Source organism: Podarcis erhardii (assembly GCF_964252035.2).
Source record: "Podarcis erhardii genome assembly, chromosome: 8".
Classification (NCBI taxonomy): Eukaryota; Metazoa; Chordata; class Lepidosauria; order Squamata; family Lacertidae; genus Podarcis; species Podarcis erhardii.
The window spans coordinates 33,948,082-33,965,087 of NC_138499.1; the positions used below are offsets into that span (position 1 = coordinate 33,948,082).

At 38.8% G+C, this 17,006-nt stretch overlaps 1 protein-coding gene across 11 annotated transcripts in view; it reads left to right on the forward strand.

Annotated features, from left to right (window-relative positions):
* The window catches only part of EYA1 (EYA transcriptional coactivator and phosphatase 1), an 83,725-nt gene that overhangs the window by 41,264 nt on the left and 25,455 nt on the right, over positions 1–17,006 (forward strand). For 8 of the 11 annotated variants that reach the window (XM_081874291.1, XM_081874281.1, XM_081874286.1 and 5 more), the window contains 3 exons: positions 736–878; positions 1,461–1,544; positions 7,765–7,854. In XM_081874291.1, the coding sequence (XP_081730417.1) occupies positions 736–878; positions 1,461–1,544; positions 7,765–7,854 (317 nt within the window). The remainder of the gene's footprint in view (positions 1–735; positions 879–1,460; positions 1,545–7,764; positions 7,855–17,006) is intronic. The other 3 variants (XM_081874284.1, XM_081874282.1, XM_081874283.1) reach the window with 1 other exon arrangement.

Consider the following 17,006-nt stretch of genomic DNA (forward strand, 5'->3'; position numbering starts at 1 on the left):
CTGCAACCCTGCGTACATTTACTTAGAGTAGACGCCACTGAACGCAGTGGGACTTCTGAGTTGGATTGCACTGAAAAGCTTGACTGCAAGTTGCAAGTCCATATTTAGCTATAATAATCCCCAGATGTTCCAGTCATCACTAAGCATCAATCCAGAGGGCTTAGGGAGGATGGTGGCCATTGGATGATAGTCAATGGGAGAAGCTCCAGCAGTGAGTTTTATCCCACCCCATTTGACCCTCTTTGCCCCATAATATTTATCAGAGATGTTGGTGCCCTACTTCCTCCACACTCCAAAATTTAAGCTGAAAGTTCTCCACAGAAGACATAGTTTTAAACTAATTCTAAACTATCTTTAAACTGATTTCAAGAGCAAAGAATGTGAGAGAGCAAAGAACAAAGTTTACAGGAATCAGTGAGCTTTTAGGTTAACTTTGGTTGGCTTATGTTCTATGAATTCTTGGAAGCTGGAGGATGTTTTGTTTTTTAAGAAATAACCCCTCCAAGTATTGGAAAGGAGAATTTTCAGTTGACTTCATTGTTGTATATATTTGGGTTAGGAAGAATTCTGACTTCCAGGAATTAGTGTACCACTGGTAACATAAATACATATGGTAATCTATTACAAAAGTACACCAAAACTTTGTGTGGCCATTTCAGTGCATCATACTTAAAGAGAAACAAAATCAAAGAACTACAACTAAACTAAAATATAAGCAATTTTTTTCTTCTGAAGCAGAGTACAGTACAATCCACAGCCCAGCAACACCCATCAAAGATTCTGATGCAGAAAGGTTGCGTCGCAGCTCAGATGGCAAATCACGTGGTCGAGGCAGAAGGAATAATAATCCTTCACCACCGCCTGACTCCGACCTAGAGGTATTGTATATGAAGTAGCTATTTTATTTATTTATCTCTCATACTCTTCAGAAGCATTGGGGCGAGTTACAGCATACTAGGCTATTAGATGTATAAAACCAAATTCCAGCACATGAAAATCCTCAAAAGCAAAGCAAAATTATAAACTCCAGCTATAAACCATTCCACTCCTACTAAGTCTTATATTTTGACCTTTCTCACAAGGGAGTTTCTACCCCCTTCAAAATTACTTGCCCCTAGATTGTGTCCTCTGCTTGCTGAGAGGTAATAGCTACCCAGGGCATTACTGCAACACTTCTACTGCTTCCTGCTGGAAGGGCACCTACCTAAATCTAATGCAGGAATAGGAAACCAGTCACCTCCAAATGTTAATTCTTAGTAGAAAAGTATGTCATTAATGTGGAGGTGTTATATTACTTATTGATGTTGCTCTGAAATGTATGGGTTTCTCTAAAATAGCTTTGTTATGGTACAACATTCAGAATAGTTTGTTCACGTGTACATCCATTGATCAAAGCTTTTTTTCCTATTTTAATTATCAACTTTACAGAGGGACCCATTGATTTGGTTATCTTTTTACAGAGAGTATTCATTTGGGATTTGGATGAAACAATCATCATTTTCCATTCCTTGCTTACAGGATCCTATGCTAACAGATATGGGAGAGTAAGTACCATGACAGTCAATGTCTATATGTCTTTGTGCAGAAAGAATCTATAGTATGGTGTGGTAGTGAAGTAAAAAGTAAAGTAGGAGAACTGTCTAATGGTACCCATCCAGGTTTTCAGTGCTGGTGGCACAAAAACAAAATTAGTAGTATACAAGATTGTCAGATCATACATTGCTTTGATCTAATTATCAGTGTAATCCCATGCTTGTTTCCTCAGGAGTAAGTCCCACTACTTATTTCCCAACCAGTGTGGTTAAGGTTTTATCCTATAGAGTTATTTGACAATGTTTATAAATTAGAAGTGAGGAATTAAATAATTACATTCTATTAACGAACAAACCAACCAATATTTGCATGATTTTAGTATCAGCCACTGGGAAACAACAGCAGAAGATGCCTATTGCACTCATATCCTTCTTGATTGCTTCCCATAGGTATCTGTTTGGTCACTGTCAGAAACACCATGCTGGACTAGTTAGGCTTTTGGCCTTAATTTGCAGAGTTACCCTTAAGATTCTTATTACTGTCTCTGGGAGTTTCCCAGCTGAACATTCATGCTATTACGTTCACACAGAGGTTATAAGACATCATCAGCACTTGGTTGCTATCCTGCAATTTCCAGTTTAATTTCTTTCCCATCACCTTTTTAATTGGCCTTTCTGCAGTTGGAAAAATGATGGACTATTTGCACTAGAAAGTGTGGGTTAACCACATTTATTTGGATTAACCACATAAATGACCTGATTGCAAGGGCCCTATGACATAAGAAGTCTCATATCATGCAGGAAGATCATATTCTATGGCTCTTCCCATTACATTAGTCCAATTTTCAACCTATGAAGCTGCCTTATACTGAGTCAAACCAGTGGTCTGCCTAGCTCAGTATCATCCAAACTGACTGGATGTGGCTCTCTGGGGTTTCAGGCAGGACTCATTCCTACATGGAGATGCCATGGACTGAACCTGAGACCTTCTGCTTCGAAACAGAGCCTCTAGCACTGAACTATAGTGCTTCTCCTGTTCTCAAAGGATTGATACTGGTATGGGAACAGCTGCAGCATGGCTTCCTCCCACACAGTCTAGGACTTTTCACAGTATCCCAATGCACCGGAACGAGTAGTGCTGCAGCTGCTCCCACAATGCTAGGCCCAACTATCACCCTCTCCTAATATTCTAAAACTTCTTCCCTTGAATAGCATTACTGCCCCATAATTCCACTACTGGACTTTGGGATGTGAGGAAGTCTTTCCCACCCCAATTAAATTGATAATATATATACTATACTAGTAAAGAAATGAATGTGTTGTCCCTATTACTTACGTTGAGTGAAAGCAAAGAACTATGTATAAGATTATGAAAGGGAGTTTGCTATGGCAGATGTCCAAAAAAAAGAGTGCTTGCACTGTATGACTCAGTGTAAAAAAATATTTTAATTGAAAAAAAGGCACTGAAATTGCCTCCAATACTTTAAGATAGATCAAGCACTTTAATCTATAGAGAATTGAATAAATAACTTTTGATGTGTGTATGTCAAAGCTATCCTGCTTTTAAATAAATGGGCTCATATGTATATCTCTGACATGCTTCAGAATGATGATGTGATAAAGCACTGCACGCTACCCTTAAAATATTAGTCAATGTAATCTCTGCTTCTCTTGTTCTTAGTATGAAGTGCTGTTTTTACAAAGGCTAGATTAATGTTTAAGAGCACAATCAAGCTTTTCAGTGTTTGCTGGAGGAGTTTTTTTCTTTCTCATCAAAAGGGTGGTGTATGTTTTTTGTATATTGTATTGCCAACAGTGCAATCCTGCTCTCCCTTGATGTTGATGTCTGGGGTGCTGGTGATTAGGATATTGTGAGTCTTCTCTTTGGTGGCCTCTATTTGCCACCAGTTGGAGAGGCTCTACTGTAGCTGCCATATTTGGTGGTTTTCCTATCAGTGGAACTCTCCAAAATAAGGTGGGATGCTGGCAGCTTGGGATCCCCAAAAGGGCTTTATCCTAGATCTTCTCTGCTATTCCAGTTATATAATGAAAAACTGGGGGCAGGAGCTGGGGGGCACTTCAATGCCCTGGCTGGTTCGATGCAGCAAGTTTTGGGATTTGGCAGTCAGTCCTCTACTCCACCTTGTTGCTCCCTGGCCAGGGTTAAGATTGCTGTGCTGCATGAGTTTCTCATACTATAAGCAACTTTAGTGTGTTAGAGTGAAATTTGATTCATCCCCGAATGAAAGAAGCAACAGCAAACAAAACCTCATGTGCTCATTAGAATGCAGCTCAGAGCAAAAAGGAATTGGCCAATTCAGGACAACAACTTTTTGCTCAGAAGTGTCATGAATGTGCATTGTACAGTTTGCCCAAAATCGGGTGTACATTTTAAAAGTAATTCTAGGGTTACAGACATCAGTGAATGCAGCATTAGTGAACAGGGCTCCCCAGGTGTACACTGTGCAAGTGTATTAATACTGCACATGTACAAAGGGGCATTTGATTTAAATAAGAGGCTGGCCACATGTAACCTTGCATGAGTGATTTGCATTTATATACCCAGCATCACATTTAAATCAGGTGCGATCCCTGTGACGGGGTGAGCTCCCGTTGCTCGGTCCCTGCTCCTGCCAACCTAGCAGTTCGAAAACATGTCAAAGTGCAATTAGATAAATAGGTACCGCTCCGGTGGGAAGGTAAACTGCCTTTTCATGCGCTGCTCTGGTTCGCCAGAAGCAGCTTAGTCATGCTGGCCACATGACCCGGAAGCTGTACGTCGGCTCCCTCGGCCAATAAAGCGAGATGAGCGCCGCAACCCCAGAGTCGGTCATGACTGGACCTAGTGGTCAGGGGTCCCTTTATTGCTGTTACAGCTCTGTTTCAATGAGAGGAAGAAAAGAAGCAAAGCAACGAAGTTACAGTGACAAGTCAAGGGGGGAGAGATAGTAATTTTGGCACTGATCAAAATTACCATTTTATCTTCTTCAGTAATTCTGCCATAGTAGTGGGTGGAAGTGAAGTCCAGGTTTGATGCATTATATTTTTAGACCTTTTAAGATGGATCTAAATAGCTCACTTAAAAAAAAAGATAGCGTTATAACAAATATATCTGACAAACTGATGTGTTTCATAACAAAAAAAATTACACTGATGTTGTGGATGCTAGCCATGGGGTGCTCATGAGATTCACATTTCACATTTCTCACACCAATCATGATGGCAATAGATGTGGCTGGAGGGGATGTGTGTGCATTTTCTCATTAACAAAATACTGTCATTTGAGCGCAGGGCAAAAGCAAATTCTCTGCAATATAAGTACTATCTTAAATAAAGATGTTTAGATTTCATTCAAAAAAATGACCAACAGCTGTGCTAAAAAAGAAAGTGTGAAAGTGCTGGATATATTCTTCAAATGTTTACAAAGAGAGATGCCTTCTGCAGATTTGTGTCTCTAATCAAATCAGCTCTTGCAGCGTTAACAGCTGGCATGCACCACAAAGTGGTCAATGCCAAGTGCTTCATGAATGATTATTTGAAAGTATTTTTAAAAATCAATTGCTGCATAACATGAAAGACGCTAAGAAAAGTTGTAACATTAAATGGTTCAGGTGTAACATCAAACCATGGTTTGATACTATATGAATGAGCAATTTTGGTTTGTCCACTCTCCACTTTTCCCATTTCACTGCCAGATCCTAGTGTTAAATCCTGATTTGCGGGACAACAAAAACCATAGTTAGCTAGTTCAGATGAAAGGAGGTAGGGAATTGCCATGTGCAAGGGTAGAAAAGGAGGAAGAGTGCTAACCCAAGGCTCCTTGACAACTCATTCATGTACCTCCAAATAATGGTTTAACATTATGTCTGAACCACCTTAATGGTATTTGAATTTTTGCAATCCTGATCAGAAAAGTTATTTTCTCTAGGGGGCGGGGAAGCCTACCTGATTTAATTCTAAGAGATCCTTATGTGTGCTTTAATGTTCTGTGAAGAAGGGAGGGAAAACAAAAACCCTCTTTCACAGAAGTCTTCAATTGTGGCTTTCCAGCTTAACTGGAAAATAAGCCAAGACACGTACAATAAGTGAACTTTCCTGTTTTTCAACTACTTCTTACCCACAGAACAAAGGGAGTGAACATTTTAAAATCACATACTGATAGTTTTTGTACCCTGACTTCCATGTTCAAGAAAAGAATATGTGGTCTATCACGCTGGTATTTCCCCTTTTAAACTGAACATTCACCTGAGATTTGCACCTTTATACCTTATTAGACATTCACATTGAACTACAAATCCTAATAAACTTACAATGGATGGTAGTTTTCCTTAACTTTCAGTTCCCAGTAATTATTTGGAAATTAATGGTTCTGAATAGCAAAAGAGGACTTGGGTTGTAGTATTTGATTACACCAACGCTATACACCATTGTACTTGTGTTCAGTGTACACAGGGATTTCAAGCACAGGGATTTTTTTCTTTTTTAAAAAATCTTTATCCTGTAGATTGCTTGAGTCAGTGCAGTTTGGTTTGGGAACAGAAAGAATCTAGGAGAGCAGTGATAAATTTATTTCTATAGATTCTTGGTAGTGTCAAAAAAAAAAAAAAAAGCATTTTGCAATATTGCTGTTCCAGAGACTCTAGGTAGGAAAGTGAGGTTATTCATAATCATAGGATTCTGCTCTTTGATGCAGGAGAAAAGGGTATAAGCTAATCAAAGAAATGTAGTCCTCGAAATAGTAGTTAAAATTGGAACGAGAAACCAGACTGGAATTTATATTATATAATATAGAAACATGCTTAATACTGAGTCAGTTCATTGATCCATCTTCCTCCACATTGTCTACACTGGCTAGCAGTAGGTCTCCAGGAATTCATACTCAAGTCTTTTCAGACCCTGAAGCTTTTTCATTCAAAGCATATGCTCTAGCTCTGATCTATGACCCTTTCCTTTGAGATATAGAATAGATATAGATACCTACACATACACATACATATATTATAAATAAATTATGTTTATAAATTTTGTCCTGTTCTTAGCATTGTTCTTTGCCCCCACTTGGATGGTCAGCCATGTTAGGTTTAGAGATTTCAAACCTCATTTTTCTTTATGAATATATTCAGAGTAGCAAAATTACCTAAACACATCAGAACATTAAGTACAAAATAGTTGTATTTTGTTGTTTTAATGAATTTAAAGCATTTATGTTGAAGCACTCTGGGAAGTTATTGCCAGACGAATGATTGATTAATGTGGGAGATATCTATCCCAATCCAGTTTATTTATTAGCTTTTTAAAAATTTATAACCCATTCTTTCAAAATTATGTTTTCATGTTCATGACCTTGAAAAATAATTTTGTTAAATTGCATGCCCTATGTATATACTAGGGCCCTGTTGCAATTCATAGATTAATAATGTATATTAAACACACACATCTGTATTGTATTTGCAAACCACAATGCTGAGCACATTCTGATTTTATTAGATCAGTAAGAAGTAACTTGTTATGGTAATGTCTGTAGAGCAATTAAAGTGGGTTGTACATGAATAAAAAAAACCCCTATAGATTTCTTCTCCATATGGGTGGGCTATAGCTGAATGATTAGTATTTTATTAGAGTCCTTAAATCTATTGTGTAGTATTTCGGGAGGAGTCCATAGATCTATTTCAGAATATATGTGGAAGGTTCTGGTTCAGTTCCTAGTGTTTTTCCAGAATTGAGCTCATGTAGCAGAGCTGAGGAAACTCTCCTGAGGACCTATGAAACAAAGGTTTGCCAAAGTATAAGGAAGCTTCGTATTTCTATTCAATTAGACTTCAGTGACCTCCACCCCCCCAAAAAACCCATCATGTATAGGGTCTTTCCTGGCCCACCTTTTTAGCAAATCACTTCATACCCCTCCACACCATGTAGCCCAAACCTCTCTAGTCCACAATATCCCACATCCTAACTACTGCAGCAACAACAGTACTTCATTGGAGCACCTTTGGGCTCAGACCTAGGATGGCAGACTCTGGAGGAACAGGAGGAGGGGGAATGGGAGTAGGAAGCTGGATCAAAGAAGCCCTTCCCTCCCTCTGAACACATCTGGCTTCAATGTATAAATAACCTAAATAAATAAATGCAGAATCTGGGCTCATAACAGACTGGTTTGGGTGGCAGAGAACTGTAGAATTCTAGGCTTCCTTTCTATACATTACCGACTATAATTGTTATTTTTTTCTTTGAGGACCCCCCTACTTCTGTTTCCTTGGGACTGAGGATGGAGGAGATGATTTTCAACTTGGCAGACACACATCTATTCTTTAATGATTTAGAAGTAAGTAATTATAGTTCTATCAAGACAAAATTTACTATTAGTTTCTTTTTATAGGCTTGTAGAGGGAAATCATAGCTGGCGCAAGGGAGGAAAATAACACTGGATCCACAATGTCACTTCTGCTTCATACCAGCCTTGGCAGAAAATGAGGAGGGTTCCTCCTCACTTTTCACTCCAAGCTGGTGTAGCTGACAGGCCCAAAGATCAGACCCTTCAGGGGATCTGGACAGTTTGAGGTCTGCTCCTGACCTGGTGGTTCGCTACCCATGAAAAATCCAATCTCTGGGCTTTCCACTTGCTAGTGATGGCAGTAGAATTATTGGCTGTAGCTTTCCACTCACCTGGATGCAGCTGGAGCCTCCCCAATGCAGCAGAGCCCTACCCTTGGTGACACCTATGTGCCATCCTAGCCCTACACACACCAGCCATCAACATAGGAGTGAGGGTTGTTTTGACCTCTCAGAAATGCTTATTTGCTTGAATATGGCAGGGGTACTCCAATTCACATCAACTCGAACCAGCGTAGCCAGTGGTCAGGGGTGATAGGAGCTGTAGGCCTGCAACATCTTGAAAACAGTATGTTGGATAATCTGGAAATATGCTGCACAAGGGCTGCATGAATATATTTGCTCACACAAAATATCAGTTGTAATTTGTTACACTTCCACATTTAGTAGCTGAAAACGTTGTTTGGAGTGTTGATGGCTATATCTTATTCAGTTATTATAATTTTGATCAAAGTACGCAAGTTCAAACATCAGAACATAATTGTTTATGCAGACAATTGAATATTAAACCTTGCTGCCTTCTTAATGATCACTAGGTGTATGTCTCTTTCTCAACTGCAACCCACTGGGAGGAAGTCTGTCTTTTAACCCAAGGAAAATCATTAATGTTGAATGATTGGTAGACTCAGCTGCTTATTAAAACGGTGTTTCTGCATAGGACTAGGGCTGGGTGATGTTGGGTCTTCAACATTGCCGTATATTGCTGGTGAAACTGCTGCCGCTTGAGTCCCTCTGCCTCCATCTCCCAGCTAGTTAGTTTCTCCCTCTGCCCCGCTGGGTACTGGAGGCAGAGGAATTCAAGAGCAGTGACGGTTTCACCAGTGATATACCGCTGAATGAAGCTGTCATTGCAGTCTGCCCCCATGTACCAGTCCTGGGCGATATATTGATATATTGCCCAGGCCTACATAGTACACAGAGCTTGTTCCACTTCTTTTCACTAGTCATGCAAGTCTTGTGTGAAGACCAATTCATAGACATTTGTAGTTGATTGTGGTGGTTGTTTTCAGCTTGTCAATAGACCTTTCCATGTGAGTAATGAAATGTGACCAGAGAACTAGCAGGGACCTCTGTGATCAGAAGGATCTCAGCAGTAGAACTATTACATGAACTGGAAAAAGAAAAAGAAAAATGGGAAGCCATTTCAGTCATCGATGCTGTTACTTTTGTATCCATCTCTTTGGAACTTTCTGCATAGACTTCCAGTAAAGTGCTTGTCTGTTTAATCTTACAATGGGAAAGGCAATTTCTGTTGTTATTATCATAAAAAGAAAAGAATATATTAAAACAGTCAAGTTTTGCTCCCATCATAATAAAGACAGCTGTTTATTTAAAATCCAGCCATTAAACAAGCTTGTGGCAGGGCTGCCAACAGGCATTAATCATCACATTGTTGTTTTGTTAGAATTTATAAATGTATGTTATTCCAGACAGGCAAAAGAATCCAAAAGATTCAAATACAACTTTTGCTGATCAAAGTTAATTGGCAGCAATTGGCCTTTAAATATTTCCTGATGTTTCCTTTTCTAAAAAATCAAGCAAAATACACCTTATTTAATAGATGAGCCAATATCATTTGAAAAATGCTAGTGTGTGAGGAACCTTAAATGTGGTTTCTCAAACATCTGTCCTATATTTTGATTTCTTTTCATCTGCAAAGAAACTACTCACAGATGAATTGGCAACTTAAGAATGTAATAAAATTATTTAAATGTGCTTTATTTTTTCTTTCATTCCTTAGTGAAGTATTTATTTCTTCACATTTAAAATGCAAGAATTCATGCATTTGCAAGTGTTTTCAATAATGCAATTTAATGTTAAAGACATTTATTGTTTTGGTATTGAATGACATGTATTGGATTGTTATTCTTCCAAAAAAGAAAATAACAAGGGTCCTTACTTTCCAAGGCTGTATATGTATTTTTGGTTGCATTCAATTTTATGCAAGCTACTAAAAAATAGTATCATATCCTAAGCCTACGTCCAATAGTTTATAGTGTTTTCTTTTGTTTTACCCAACCATAAATCTACATGTATACATATGTAAGGCCTTGTAACTTCTTGCAACTACAACTGATGTCAATAGAAATTATAAGTTTAGTGGTTATGACAAAATGCTGGCAACGTTAACGTAGAATTTTGGAATTTACTTTGTATGCCACACAGGGCTTGTGAGTTGAGTTTCCTGAGCAGCATCTTCTTAACTCACACTGTAAGCTGCTTTTGAAACATGGTGACATTTCAAAAGCAGTTTCAGTCAGTCCATTTCAGCATGTGAATTTGTGATCACATTGTACATTCCAAAAAATATTATGTGCAGTTCTATTGCCGCACCTCAAAAAGGATGTTGAACCCAGTATATTGATGTGGAGTGCAGGAAAGTTCCTCCTGCAAGTTCCAAGGATCACCCATGCTTTTCAGAGCAGGACTTTGTGTGCTTCCCTTGTTCTGTGGAATAGCATTCATGTTGAGATACAACAGCTTTCCATTATCTGCACTTTCCAGAAACAAGTGGAAACTTCTGTTCTGACAGGCTTTTCTGGCTGGATAAATGGGTCTTTAGCACAAGTTTCGACTTGTTAGGGTTTTAGTCTTGTTTTACATGCATTTGCTTTTTATGTGTTTTTAACTGTTTTTAATTGTCTTATGTGTAAATCACATTGAGACGTAGTTTAGAAGCTGATTAAGAAATCAATGGTGGTGATTAAGAATGATTATGGCAGTGGTGGTGATGATGCTGTTTTCAGTGGCAACCCCTTGTTTTCATAATATGTGGCTGTGCCTTTAGTAAATTATTCCACTAATACTGTAATTCTTTTATGTTAGTTGTGGCCCTGCAGTATTGTGGTAGAGTCGACATTTATATTCTAGATAATAGTTTTGGAATAGAAACTTTAAAAAGACCAACTGCACAGTAATTCTCTGAACTATACATTTTATTTTAACTCTCTAAAGGACAGAAAACAACATTCTTTCAGAAAATGTGGAAAATTTTAATGTGCACTGCACTGCAAAACCTCACAATAGGTTTCAGGAGGGGGGGAGTTTCTAGAAAAGGAATACTAATAGTTACACCTTATGTGATCATTATAAATAGTTGAATAGACAATGTGACCGGGTTTGAGAAGTATTTGGTCCTTATGAAAAGTATGTGCAGATGTTTTGAACATGAAAACATTTTTTCTGCTTACAAGATTACCTGTGTTTCCGGCTTCTTGCTGGGTTATGACAACACTCTTTATTAGAGTATTTTGGCACATCTGGTCTCAGGCAGAACCAGGAAGTGTAGAGGCATGAAAAAAAAATGAAAAACAATGGCAGGGAAGTTATCTGAGCCTTTCAAACCCCTTAAACAGGTTTGTTTCCACTCTGCACTGAGTTCTAGGGAAAGCTTTGCGTCACTTTTGATTTAATCTCCACTGGATGAACCTTCCTTTAGTTCAGTTTAGTGATGGATTTAACTGTGTGTCCTCCCTGCCCCCTGCCACCCACTGTTCTACTCTGGAGACGGACCAGTTGTAAGGTCATATAAGTTTCTTTCTTTATAGATCAAAGTAGACACTGAGCAACAATGAATAAACACCCCGGCTGCTGGGGTGTTTTCAGCATCAGCTTATTAGGCTGCCTGAAAGCACTGAATTATGTATGGGCTAGCAATACAATATATCTGACCTTTTGGTTTGTCAACTGTATTGTGTAAGAACAGCATCCATATACATACAAGTTGGCTTCAGCTAGGAGAATTTGTTGCCTACACTGGTCATTTCTCACTGGTCTGGCATGACCTGAAATGCTTCCTTGCAACTAATTCTTCCCACCCTGCAATGTTTTTCGTTTTCCCCCAACCCACCCTTCCTGCCTGCCTTCCCTCTCACCTGGTATGTTGTAAACTCTGTTTTTAACTTGAGGGAGCTTCACAGATGGCTTGTTATGTGGCCTGGGGGTTTGCGGAGATAGCATTTAGGATAAAAGTAAACCTCTTGGGCATAAACACCAACACTCTCAGTCAGTGACAATAAATGTATATGAATAGATGTTTTCTTAATTTCTTAATTTTCTCTCTCGGAATGTCTACACCTCTGGAATAATATCCTAAACAGTGTGGCCATGGTGCATTAGTAGGAATACAATTTTCACTCTTTTCATCTATATGGTATGTTTGCTATATCTTAGGCTTTCCGCCATCAGAAAAAATAACACTGAGTACTGAGCTTTGCATTTTGGAGTATGATGGAGCAGACAAATCTGTACAATCTCTTGGCAGCAGCGAGGCATTTTCTAGTGCAGCTGCTGAGAAGCACAGATCACGTCCACCAAATTCAAATACTTTCTCATGTGTATAGTTTTCCTTTTGCATAATATGACTCTACCTCTCAAAACAACTTACTAACCCACCTGTCTTCATACCCATATTATACATTTTCCATGATACTCATTTCCCAACATGCTGAGCATTCTGTTGTAAACACCAGTGCTATTCCATGTTCCTGTTTAGCTGAGTTTCTAATTAACCAGATAAGGTGTCATTTACAAACCATTTAACACCAAGTGTACTTGAAAGTAAGCCCCATTGTTTTCAGTGGGATTTGCTTCCAAGTGGTGCTGTGGGTTAAACCACAGAGCCTAGGACTTGCCAATCAGAAGGTCGGCGGTTCGAATCCCCGCAACTGGGTGAGCTCCCATTGCTCCATTGTCCCTGCTCCTGCCATCCTAGCAGTTCGAAAGCACAAAGTGCAAGTAGATAAATAGGTACTGCTCCAGCGGGAAGGTAAATGGCGTTTCCGTGTGCTGCTCTGGTTTGCCAGAAGCGGCTTAGTCATGCTGGCTACATGACCCGGAAGCTGTATGCCGGCTCCCTCGGCCAATAAAGCGAGATGAGCGCCGCAACCCCAGAGTCAGCCACGACTGGACCTAGTGGTCAGGGTTCCCTTTACCTTTACCTTTAAGTTTTCTGAGAACAGCGGTCTTCAGCCATTTGACAAATCTGATTGCTCAGTAGTGGTTTACACTGCTACTTTGTAAACATTTTGTCTTGGTAATGCTATAACCAGTAGATAAGTTTGAGGAGTTTTTTTTTTTTTCCTATAAAGGAATAAAATTTACTATTTCATTGTGCAAATTTTATGAAATTAATCAAATAAATAAATAAATGATATAGACATACCAATATAACTGTATTTTGTTCATTTCTACACACATAAACACCTACATCCACACTGAATTTATACTTACTCATGCCTGCTAACATACCTATACTGTGCACATTTTTGATGGGGTAATTGACCTAGGTGATTTAGATGTGGCAGAGATATACAAAGCAAAAAAGAAAAGAAAAAAAGCTGCAATCCTAAATTCACTTATTAGAAAGTAAGCCCTATTAGACAAAGTCAAGCTTGCTTTAGAGAAAACATGCATATGACACTATAAGTTTCTTATTCCAAGCAAACCTTATTGGAAGTAAATCCTATTTAAAACATTACAACTTGTGAAACAACTTAGCTAGGCTCAGTCTGTAGGATACATACTAGATATTTATTTTTTATGTTATTGATATACTGCTTTTTAACAAGATATTTTCAAAGTAGTTCGTCAGTCTGTGTAAAATAGTTGCTTGGAGTTCCACATGATGTCCACATAACAAATGCTAGAAATTTAGGCTTTTTATTTACAGATATGTTTTGATCATTTAATTTGAAAATAAATATATATTTTTTAGCTCTGTACCTCAGTTACTTTTTAAAAAATATGTGAAAACAGACACTGAAAGGAACAAAAAAGTACAAATTTCAAGGCTTCTTACACATGACATTTTATTCTAGAATCAATGGAGACTGTGCTTGTTGTTTTTCCTATGTATCAAATAATTGTAGAGTTGGAAAGGACAACGAGGGTCATCTAGTCCAACCACCTGCAAAACAGAAATCCCTGCTAATGCATCCATGACAAATGACCATCCAACCTCTGTTTTAAAAATCTCCAAGGAAAGAGAGTTCATCATCTTTTAAAGAAGTCTGTTCCACAGTCGAACAACTCTTACCATTAGAAAGTTCTTACTGATTGTTAGTTGGAATCTCCAGCTATAGTCTGGCCAAGGCAGAACAGAGCATAACTCTTACTTCATTTGATCAGTATGCTGTACTTCCGTTGATGCAGCCTAGACTAGCATTAGCTTCTTTCTTTCTCCTTTTCATGTGTCCTACTGGCAAGCCAGGTATTCAGGTCATCTTTAATCCCAATTCTGTCTTCTGTGGCATCTGCAAACTGCACAAACATCCCCTCAATTCTTTCATCCAAGTCATTTAGAAAGACATTGAACAACAGCAGGCCCAGAACAGAACCCTGTGGCACCCCACTTGCCACTTTTTTCTAGGACGATAAGGAACCAATTCTGAGCACTCTTTGGGTTCGACCAGTCAACCAGCAACAAATCCATCTAACAATTACCTCGTCCAGCCCACATTTTACTAGTTTCTCTGCAAGAATATCATAGAGTACTTTGTCAAAGGTCTTACTGAAATCAAGATACACTATGTCCACAGCATTCCCCTCATCCACCAAGCTTCTAGCTCTATCAAAAAATAAAAAATAAAAAATGAGATTCATCTGGCATGACTTGTTTTTGAGATTTGTTTTTATTTTATTTTTTGCTGCAAACAGGCAGCCCAAGTTGCCAAATAGTACTAGCAATGAAGAGATTTACAGTGATACCTCGGGTTAAGTACTTAATTCGTTCCGGAGGTCTGTTCATAATCTGAAACTGTTCTTAACCTGAAGCACCGCTTTAGCTAATGGGGCCTCCTGCTGCCGCCGCGCCGCCAGAGCACAATTTCTGTTCTCATCCTGAAGCAAAGTTCTTAACCTGAGGTACTATTTCTGGGTTAGCGGAGTCTGTAACCTGAAGTGTATGTAACCTGAAGCGTATGTAACCCGAGGTACCACTGTATTAGCTTAAATGACTAAAATACCAGAGTTCATTTGATAGTGTATTTTCAGTCATTGCGGTTGCAGAAAGAAGCATGGAAACTTTATTCCCCATTCTTGCCCACAGAAAAATTTTAAACCCTGGCCATAGAGCCGTGGAGCAATCGCTAAATTCCAAGAAAGAAGGAGATAATTTTGTCTCTTTTGCTGTACCATCATCCTGCTCTGAAAGGTCCTGTTTTGTGGATTTTCCACAGGCTGTCACTGGTGGGAGAACCATTGGCAGTAGCTTCCTTATCCCATAGATGCAGTGGGGACTTTTGCAGTGGCAGAGGCTAATGGAGCCTGAAAGAGGGTTGCTCCTACCTTAATCCTAGTCCTTTGTAGCAGTTCAGATAAGAGATTGGGATTGCACTGCAAGTATCACTACCTGAAGTGCATTGAGCAGGGGGTGGAGAGAAAACAAAACTGTGTCCACAGACATATCCTAACTTAAGTCCAGAACCCATTGTCCTGTTTCTATCTTGTAACCTTGCTTGTTAAACAAATCATCTTAAACTTATTTGCACTTTTCTATGTGGTATACATTCTAGCTGAATTTTAAACAGGGAGTCGGATCATTACTTTGTGTTGTTCAATTCTAGTTTCATCTGTAAATAACACTATTCTGGTTTAGTTGTGATTCAGTAACTGGCAGGCCTGCAGGAACTAGCTGGTTCAGTCTGCAGGAAAAAATAAAGGTATGTACCATTTCTTAGTTCAGATTCAGTTTGACATAATGCCCCAAGTTTGTTAAATAAATGTGTCTCCCCTCACTCTCCTTTTTAACTTTACCTCTCATTTTTGACAAGTGTACTCTTTGAAATTTAATATGACCATATTGGACTCTCTGGGCAACCTTCCATTTCTATATATGTTTATGAAAGAATGGGAAATGTTGGGCTATTAGGTATTTAAGTGGGAGAGAGAGTTATTTGCAAAGTTGTCTGAAAACAATAAAGAGGAGTGGTATAATTCAGGCTTCCAGAATGAGCTTTAGATCCAGGGCCCCCAGAGTCTTCTTCTGTTTCAGGAGTACTACAATAAAACCTCTATGTGAGTTTCATTTAGTTCAGTGATTATTTTGTTCAGTCAGAAAACCTAGAAAGAGAATGACAAGAAAGAGAATTCATCCCATGTCTTATCAATCAGGCTTACTTGCTGTAGTCTATAAGTATGGGCTAAAAGAATTTAAAACCAATTAAGACAGCAAGTCTATGTACGCTATGGCCTTGACAGAATGTGTTAGCTGAATACCACTTGGGGTTTTTTTAAATTAAGAAAAGGGTTACAAACCAAAATCTGCTGTTCTAATACATACATATTTTAGTGCTGGTTCTGATAATTCCTGGAAGGATAATTTCAGAAGGTCATGAGGTGAGATAAGCATATTGTCACCTATTGACACCCAGAGAGTTTTATCTTGTTTCTCTATGATGATTAACATGTACATGAAACTGCTGGAGGAAATAATCCTAGAATTTGTAATGTGGCATCCCACGCTATCCTTTCTATTGTCATTTCAGGGAAGATGTAGAGGTGCTGAACTGGTGTTGGATGCTGGTAATAGATGGGATGGGAGCAAATAAATTAAAGCTTAATGCAGACAAGACAAAGGTGGTTAATTGAACAGCTGATCTAGTGATATGAGTACACTTCTTCTCAATGCACATGCTTACTGTCTGGTAGTGCCTCTGGATCCAACTCTGAACCTAGATGACCTTTGTTGAGCTTAGGTTAGTATGCACACTAGAGGAAACAAATCTGGCATGGTGTCAGACGATTTCTTCACATCACAATTAGACTACCACAAAGTGTTTTACATGGCACTGCCTTTGAAAGGTGTCTAGAAACCTCTTTAGGTTTCTTTAGTGCTGCACTCTTTAGTGCTGCACCCAGCCTGCT